The following is a 9,887-nucleotide window of genomic DNA, read 5'->3' as shown; positions in this document are numbered from 1 at the left end:
AGCAGGTGACATTGCTGACTTTTCGGTCCTTCATCGGTGGCTAAACCCTCTTTTGGAATGTGATCAACCAGAGCCCCTACAATTATGCTGGCGTGCAATGCGAGCAAGGTCAGGTGGTGGAGCTCCACCTGCCCACCGTGGCACTCTCTTGGTGCATTTTCGCAGGAATATTCAGGAACCTGACACACCTCCGCACCCTGAACTTGCGGTTCAACGCACTGACGGGCTGCTCCAAGTAGATTTGGCATCGTGCATCAACAGCCGAAACTGTACCTGTAACGCAATCTGCTTTCCGGAGAAATTCCAGAATTGTTGTTTCCAGCTGCTCGACCTGGTCTGCCTGAACCTAGGTTTCAACAATTTCTCGAATGTGATCCCATCAGAGTACAACAAGTTGAGCAAACTTAGAGTTTCACACGCTGATTATTGAAAAAATTTTCTCCCCTTTCCTCTCTTTTACATCATTTTATTGAAATTTATTCTAACTTTGTGCACAAATGAGGTTTTTAAGGAAAGATCCTTTGAAGCGTGTGTGATTGATATTTAATTCCTGGCCAAAGGAATGATATTTTTAGATGAAATTGTTTGATCTAGAATTATAGAAGTTGAATATTTTTATTATAGGGCATCTCGTTCGTGATGATTATATGCTCTGATGATGATTCTAGACGTCTTAGTTCCTTCAAGGTTTATTGTACTACTAGTGCAGTAGCCTAAGTTCTTAGCTTAATGTGTCTCATGTTATTATATGTTTGTTTCTTGATTTGTTTGGTTTAGACTTTGTTTTAACTTGTCTGTGACTTGCTCTCACTTCCTTTGCTGGGATCTAAGTGAGTTCTAATCAGAGGAGGAGAAAGGTTAGGGAGAGGCGAGGATAGTTATAACCCTATTGAATATGAGTAATTTTGTAAAGAGTAAATAATGGGTATAATTATAAATTTATTCTTTTTTAACGTTTTTTGTAATGTTTGTTGTCAAGAGGGACCTACTTTAAAAACAAAATATTGATTTAGGGACAACTAAAAGAAAAAAAGTATAGGAACCTAATTAACATTTTGACAAAACTATAAAGACCAATAGAGTAATTAAACCTTTTGTTAATTATAGAATACTTAGACATCTATAATTTTTATTTTTTAATTTATTCATCACCTATAAATAGTTAGATACTTTGTATCATATTTCATAGAATTACAATACAAAAAAAATTAATTTTTGTCTCTTCTACTATGTTTCTTAATATGGCATTAACAGTTAAGTCTTTTTTCTAATGAAACAACTATCTTTCTCCATATATTTAACCGTTTTCGAAATGTTTTTCCTCATTTTTGTTACCTTTCTAACGTCATTTTTCGTCATCGATCAAATTATTAGCTTAGTCTCGCCATTCCAAGCCCAACGACCTCTACTCGGCCTCCAGAAGTTGCTAGACGTGTCACCAAAAACTCTTTGCTCGCCTCCAATTGTTCTATCTTCAAATGCGTCCAAAGTCTTTCAATCAACTCCACGATCAACGTTTATGATCGTGCAACCCATTTCTTGACCCACTTTTGGACTTGACATCAATACCCACTTTTGGATTTGACATCAATACCAACTTGACATCAATCCTGTTGCGTGTTAACTCACGAAAATTGACAACTTTATAAGTAGTTATAAGTCAACTGTAACATGGTTCTCTCAGCCATTCCTATTATGTCATGTGTCATTGAATATGCTGATGTATTAGTCCTACATAGTTATTCACGTGGCATTTTATGAAATTTTTTCTAAGATTTTTTGTTGAGATCTTTTCGATTTGGTCTTCTGTGAAATCTTCACGTGATGCTTTGATGTTATTTTTTCTTTTTATGGCATTTTTATCAACTCTCATAGAGAAAGATATTTTTCGGCTAATCCCAATCATTCTTAATGGCTCCAACTAAAATTATTTAGTTGAAGTCATACGAGATTTTCTCAAATGACATAAATTATGGCACTATAGGACAAATGATTTTGCTTGTTCTCTCAATTCTACTATGACTGAGAGTGGTAAATCCAAAGAGGATGTATTTTGACAAAGATTTTGCTGAAAAATCAACAGAATGTGATGGTAAAGATCACCAAATTATCACTTAGCTTTACAATTTCACTCTAGGATTTCATCTGTAGTTTGAGAGTTTTGAAACCATTAAAGAAGTTTGGGACCATTATTTGGCAAAACGTTAAATTATCTATGATGATTTGACATCAATACCAACTGATGAAGAAGTTTCGTAGCCTTACAAGACTGCGGTTAATCTTTTTATGATTTTTTTGCCAAAATAAAAATTATTTGAAAATACATCCCCTTGCAAACTTATTCTTAAAGACATAATTGATGCTAAGGCATATGAAAGATTATTGTAATCATACGCATCTTATTTAGTGTCGTGGCACTTGTTGATGACTTTGTTGATGACTATGAGTCGGTCAAAGCTTCTCTACTCCATCAGAATCATTTTCTAGCCTTAAAGATGTTCTTCTTTATCTTAAGTATGAAGAAACACAACTTCTAGGGCTGTCTAGATCAAAAGTCTAAGACTACTTTTGCGTTTAGCAACAAAAAGATAAGTTTTGTCAAAGTTGTAACCAATCAAAAAATCTTCTCCTAGATTGTCTCTCAGTCCAATGTCATACTTGCAATCCAAAGGATCACATACTGCCTCCAATTACCCCAACCTGTTTTCTGCTACTACAAGCTCTCTAGGCACTTAATTGTTACTTGTCCTACTCGTTCACTGCAATCAAATCAACATCATTAAACTAAGTATCACCCTGGTCCCAACTTTAAGTTTGTGCCTATAAATAATGCTACTATCAGTCACTCTACCTCTTCGACTTCTGTCAATAGCCCATCCCTTGTCTCTCCAACAACAATAATTCCTTTAAACAACTCTTATCTTTTTTTGGTAATTCTTCTCATGCTTTATCCACTCTTTTAGATAATTCTAAACGATATTTTAATTCATGTTATTTTAATCACATATCACCTATGTGTCATATTTTTTTTTCTTTGTCTGTCACTATCATAATACTTCCAATCCACTCTGCTAGTGAGTCTTTTATGCATGTCAAACATAAAAGCTCCATTTTAAAATCTCATGTCTAAAGTGAAGATTGTCTAGTTAGCGCTCATTTGAGTTTGAGAAAAATGTTAAAATGTGTTAAAATTAGGGATGGCAAAGGGTTAAACTTGTCGGGTCGGTTCTTGTAGCTTGTTAAAAAAGACAGGGCGAGATAGAATTTTGGGACCGCCATAATAAAAAAGTCCGCCTAACTTGCACTACCTAATCCATTTTGAGTAGGCGGGACGGGCTTGCCTGTCTGGAAAGCTTTTGACTTTAAGATGATAATTGAATTTAGAACGTTACTATTGTGCTTGTATTTGGAATATTTGTTCGTTTTACTTTAAGTTATAATTTGAACTATGTTTGATTTATTAGAGACTTGGAGAATGTTTAATTATATATTTTGAAAATGTTTATTTTGCTTTGGACAATATTAATTTTATTATTTTGATTTGAAAATTTTGGTTGATGATTATGTTTATTAGATATTTAAAATTATAAAAATTTTAGTGTTTATGAATTTAAAAATTATAATTTTTTATGTCTTTAAAAATTAAAACTTTATTGAAATATTAGTGTATTATATATATTTTAATATTTCATGGTGGTTTAATAATTTTTTCAAAAAAGAAAAAAGAGAATATCTACCGTTAGACAGGGTGGGGTAGAAATTTAGGACCGTCTCAATAGACGAGACGGGCCGAACTATCCCGCTAAATGACGGGTTTTTGGAGGAATAAAGTGGACATATCTGTTTGTCACCCTTAATTAAAAAAATTTGCAAATTAATTAAGTCTATTAAATTGATACTCTTATTAATAATAAAATATTAAATCTTTAATATTTTGGTTTTTTTTTTTATTTGTTCATCATCTACAAATAAATTATATCTGCTATCATATTTTACAGTATTGTAATTAAAAACAAAAAAAAACACCATTTTCGAGCTTCCTCTCTTATGTTTCAAACACGAAAAATGAGAATAGAATTGAATGTGTGATCTATAAATGGGATACCACCACATACATAATTAATTAATAAGCAAACCATAGGTACCACACTACCATGTGAGATTAATGCAATCTCATTATCACTATAGCATAATTTTTACGAGACATTGTCATTGATTCAGCAAAGCCATTCTTATCACTTACCATGCAACCACATCCATATTACTAACATCTATGGAAGACTAACTCTCGAAGTACACACTCTTTCTTTCACTGCTCTATGTCTCTATATTTATTGAATAGAATGTAGAACACAACTAACACTATGGAGACGCCATAAAGATGCATCCTCCAGCCTGTCACCGACACAATTCACTGAAGTATGGCACATAAAATAGCTTTTAGTCTCCACTCTCATCATAAATTTGATGTTTTGTCATCCTTTATCTCTCATTAAAAGAAAAAAAAAAAAAGAGGTGCTCGCACGAACTAGCTAACAGAGTGATAAGTCATAACATACCTTTGAGCTTTTATAGGACATTAATTACTAAGATAATGACTACTCTCACATTAACAATAGAAATTGAGCTAGCTCGAATTAAATTTTTTAATAATATTAAAAAATAATAAAAAATCAATTTAAATAGTCTAAATTATCTTATTTAACATAATTGATCATCGTTCAAATAATTATATAATTTTAAATATAATCAATATGTAATTTTGAATGTTATGTGTATAAAATTATAAATATTATATTATATAAGGGTGTGTTTATTTACAGGCATGAAACACTGAGATAGAAATTTAAAAATATAAAATTATATTTGACAGATGAGACATTAATATAAATATTGTATTAAAAAATATTGAGTTAGTGTAATTTTGTATTTATTCTAACAAAATTAACAGACAAAGAAACATAATTTATTTTTTATTTTTTTATTAGTTTTATTAATTTTTTAAATTATAATTATATATTTTTTTAATTTTTGAATAAAAATAGAATAAATTAATTTTTTCTAATTTTTACTAAATAAAATATTGTACTAATTTTTGTGTCTCAATCTCATCTTATTTTATTTTCAAAATCAAACGCAAATAACTTTAAATATTATCTCCGAGGTATTATTATTTAATTTATATTTATATGGAATAAGAACTACTAATATTATCAATGGTTTCAAATATTAAATTTTGTTGTGATTATTTCTTCCTATATTTAAGTGCTGCATGAAGGGGATCAATACGTTGAGTCCAAAGAAATATCACCATTTGTTTTTATAAGAAAATATCATATAGCCCCCACTATGGACCAACTAAAACCAAACTCTGCAAACTCTTCCCCTCTCACCCCATTAACATTCTTGGACAGAGCGGGGATAACTTACGGCGATTCCACGTCCGTAATTTACGGTCGCAAATCCTACACGTGGACGCAGACCAACCGCCGATGCCTCCAGCTGGCATCATCCCTCTCATCCATCGGCATTGGAAGAGGACACGTGGTCTCCGTCCTCTCCTCCAACAACCTCGCCACCTACGAGCTCCACTTCGCCGTTCCAATGTCCGGCGCCACCCTCAACAACCTTAACCTCCGTCTCGACCACCGCACCCTGTCCCTACTCCTGCGCCACAGCGAATCAAAGCTCCTCTTCGTTCATACACTCTCCCAATCCCTCATCCACAAAGCACTCTCTTTGTTCCCTCCAAACACTCCACTCCCGAAGCTCGTCCTTATCACGGACGATACGGTCGCGTCGCATCAAATGAAAACCCCTCTAACAAACCATGTAACTGTAACTGAAACTGAAACTGAAACTGAGGCCAAAACTGTAACTACTCTCGATTTCATAGACACCTACGAGGGGCTCATTGCGAAGGGAGATCCAACGTTTAAATGGGTCAAGCCCAACTCCGAGTGGGACCCCATAACACTGAACTACACATCAGGAACGACGTCGTCTCCGAAAGGCGTTGTGCATTGTCACAGAGGAACGTTCATTATGGCGCTGGATACGTTAGTCGATTGGTGTGTTCCAAAGAATGCAGTGTATCTCTGGACGCTACCAATGTTCCACTCTAACGGTTGGAGCTTCCCGTGGGGCATCGCCGCCGTGGGAGGAACCAACGTTTGCTCGCGTAAGATTGACGCGCCGACGATCTATCGTTTGATCGAGTCGCATGGCGTTACGCACATGTGTGCTGCGCCAGTGGTTCTCAACATGTTGACGAGCTTTGGGAGAACTGAACCGTTGAGGAAACAGGTTCATGTGCTCACCGGTGGTTCTCCGCCGCCGGCGGGGATACTGAAGAGGGCGGAGAGAATGGGGTTTGTGGTGAGCCACGGGTACGGGATGACGGAGACTTGCGGGGTGGTATTGTCGTGTGCGTGGAAGAGGGAATGGGATTTGTTTTCGGCGGCAGAGAGAGCGAGGATGAAGGCAAGGCAAGGAGTGAGGACGGCGGCGGCAACGGCGGAGGTGGACGTCGTGGATCTCAAGTGGGGAGTTAGTGTCAAGCGCGACGGGTTGACGCAGGGCGAGATCGTGGTCAGAGGAGCTTGTGTAATGTTAGGTGAGTTTGTAAATTGGGAGCTACTAAATTAAAAGTCGTTTTTAAAAATATTTTTTAATAATTAAAATTTATAATAGATTAAATCATGTTATTTTTGTTAAAATTAAATTAAATAAATTGATTTTACTAAAAAAATAATAAATTAAATTTTAAATTTATCTAAATTAATATTTTTTTATAAAAAAAAATTTTAATATTTTTGTTATAAAGAATAATTAAAATATTCTTATTATATATATTAATTTTAAAAATTTTAAATTTTAGTCTTTTATTTTTTTATAGTAGAATTAAGATTTAAATTTTTTAAAATTAATATATATAATAAAAATATTTTAGTCATTTTTTATAATAAAATATTATAAATATTAAATTTTAATTATTAAAAAATATTTTTATAAAAGGACGTTTTCTATAAATTTTATCATGATTATTAGTATGCGTTTCTATTTTGAGATTGAAACATTTTTGTCTTTTATGCATGCATGGATATCAACACAATTAGTTTTTCCAAACAAGATTTATTTTATTTAATAAATAAAGTAATTTAAAATTTTTTTGTTCTTTTTAATATTACTAAAAAAAATATAATTAGTCGAATGTAAATCTTAAATTTATGTAACAATTTACATGTAACTGTTTCTGTATATAATTGTTAGTTGAAATTTATTAAATAATTTAATATATTTAATTAAACTATTATTTTATTAATTATTAATTTTATATAAAAATAATTGTGTATATATTTTTAAATTTCTTAATTAAATTTTAAATATATTTTTTAAGAGTTTTGACACGGAGTTCTCAGACATTTTCTCTGTGTATTTATATCACATTACATTAATATGCAACATTAAAACAGTTGCGCTATATTGGTCTATACTTACAACATTTTTCGCTTCAACAAATAAATAGTACGCCAATATTAGTTAGACAAAAAATAATAAAAATTTATTTTATTTAATATTTAATAATAATTATTAAAATTAATAAATATGTTAATTTTTTTGTTATTAAATATTTTCGTAAATATAAAGCTTGTTCCATTCAATTTATTTATCTATGAAGATAATGCTCGTAGGTTACTTCAAAGACGAAGAAGCCACATCAAAGTGCATAAAGAATGGATGGTTACATACTGGGGACGTTGCGGTGGTTCACGAGGATGGATACATAGAGATTAAGGATAGGTTAAAGGATGTGATTATAAGTGGTGGCGAGAATTTGAGCAGCGTGGAGGTAGAAGCTATGCTTTACACACACCCGGCTGTGAGCGATGTTGCCGTGGTGGCCAGGCCAGACGAGTTCTGGGGTGAGACGCCGTGTGCTTTCGTGAAGCTGAAAGGACGGTTGGAGAGGCGTCCGTCGGAGGAGGAGATGGTGGAGTTCTGTAGGGAGAGGTTGCCCCACTTCATGGTGCCTAAAACGGTCGTTTTCAGGGATGAGCTGCCGAGAACCTCCACCGGGAAGGTTCAAAAGTATGTGCTGAGAATGGTTGCTCGGGCTATGGGGTCGCTACCGTTGCCGTTGCCATCGCCATCGCCATCGCCGCCTCCACCACCAATTATAACGCCGAGTAGTCGTATGTGATTGGTAATAAATAGTTTTGCATGCGCATGGCCATGGTTTATTCGGTGTAAAGGAAAAATATTGTCGCTTATATGGTGAATATGTATGGCTTATATATTTTGGAGTTGTTGGTGGTTATGAGTTAGAGTTGATTGAAGATTGACCATAGCATTGCATGGTTTATGGAAATTTGTTTATGCTTATTAATCCATTTGATCTTAAATAAGGACAAAAGTACATTTCATTTATCAATAGTATTGATCCTTGGGAGAAATTTGGAGAAACAAGAGGCCTTAACTTAATTTGATTGCAAAGAGAGAGAAAAGATTAAGCAAATCACGGTTTGCATGCTGTGAGCCTGTGAGAGTACCAAAACCTCTCAAATTTTTTTTTTGTTTTTTGGTCAAGGCCATCGCATTGTCTTAAATGGACAATTTTGTATCAAGAGTATACCGATTAAAATGAGATACATAACAGGCTTGGCTTTTTTACCCTTTTATACTTTTCATTTATCTTAAGTATGTCTTCAATTTTGGACTTAAATAAATTCAAACTAAAAGCCCAATAGAAATCATAAATAAAAATCAACACAAACCTTAAAATAAAATGCAACCAAGTTGGGTTGATCTAGTGGTTAGCTCACTAGTCCGCTTAAGTAAGTGTCGGGGGTTCGAATCCCGCCTTGTGCATGCAGCAACCCATTGGCCAGCGGCAAACCCTTAAATGGAGCTCAGTACCGCGGCGGATTAGTCCTTGGCCTGCCGGGCTGGGGGATACCGTGGGAAACCAAAAAAAAAAAAATCCCAAAATGCCAACAGTTGATTTAGGTGAAAATTCAGGTGAAGCCGATTTCACATGAAGTTGATACCTGAAAGCCGTTAGATGATTTGACTGATTTGACTAAATTTTCATCCAACAGCTCTCACGTATCAACTTTACGTAAAGTCGACTTCACCTGAGATTTCACCGTTGATTTATTTTTTCTTTCAGAAAATGGTCCATCTTATTTAACCCATTCAATTTATGTTAATTATGCTAGACTGATATTTAAGTCATAGTTGTCAGAATTAAACCGGTAATTGAACCAGTCAAACTACTGATTCATTGGTTTATTAATTCAATCGACAAATTACTAGTTGAACCGGTAAAACTGGTCTCACGTAAATATAAAATATAAAATAGTTAAAAATTTAAAATTAAAATTTAAAATATATATTTTCACTAACATTTTATGAAAAATCAAGTCTCAACTTCTAAAAATAACTAATATAAAAAATCATAAAATTTATCAGTAATACTACAATAGTATCTTAATTTGACACAATAAAAAAATAATTAATTTACAAAGCCTATCATCTAACTATAATATTAGTAGATTTTAATACTAGTATCAAAATAAATAACCTTAATCACAATACTAGCATTGAAATAGATCAAACAGATTAATAAATTTTTAGTGAAATTTATATTTATATAATGGTATATAATTAAAATATAATTAATTTGAAAAATAGAAAAAATAAAAATTAAATTAAATTAGATATTTATGTATACTATATAATTAATATTTGTCACAAATAAAGTTAAGAAGTCCAATGACTAAGTGGCAAATGAAAGCTACCGATTCGCACCGATTCTCGTCGATTTTGACCGGTTTGATCCAATTCTTATTGATTCATACCGATTTTCTTTCTTAAAAGGTCCA

General features: G+C 33.2%; 1 protein-coding gene across 1 annotated transcript; it reads left to right on the top strand.

Moving 5' to 3' along the window:
* Positions 1-5,241: 5,241 nt before the first annotated feature.
* On the top strand, positions 5,242-8,466 carry LOC112702626 (probable acyl-activating enzyme 6). Its single transcript, XM_025753758.3, has 2 exons — positions 5,242-6,616; positions 7,695-8,466. Exons 1-2 carry the CDS (start codon positions 5,350-5,352, stop codon positions 8,201-8,203), a joined length of 1,776 nt encoding a protein of 591 aa, XP_025609543.1. The 5' UTR covers positions 5,242-5,349; the 3' UTR covers positions 8,204-8,466.
* The last annotated feature ends 1,421 nt before the right edge of the window (positions 8,467-9,887 follow it).

This window comes from Arachis hypogaea, chromosome 7 (genome assembly GCF_003086295.3).
Source record: "Arachis hypogaea cultivar Tifrunner chromosome 7, arahy.Tifrunner.gnm2.J5K5, whole genome shotgun sequence".
Taxonomy (NCBI): Eukaryota; Viridiplantae; Streptophyta; class Magnoliopsida; order Fabales; family Fabaceae; genus Arachis; species Arachis hypogaea.
This window is presented reverse-complemented; position numbering and strand designations above follow the sequence as displayed.

Excerpts from the sequence above, each read along its gene's own strand:
- LOC112702626 (XM_025753758.3), top strand. The coding sequence starts at position 5,350 with ATGGACCAACTAAAACCAAACTCTGCAAACTCTTCCCCTCTCACCCCA. Across the intron at positions 6,617-7,694 it reads AGGAGCTTGTGTAATGTTAG|GTTACTTCAAAGACGAAGAA; the intron begins GTGAGTTTGTAA and ends TAATGCTCGTAG.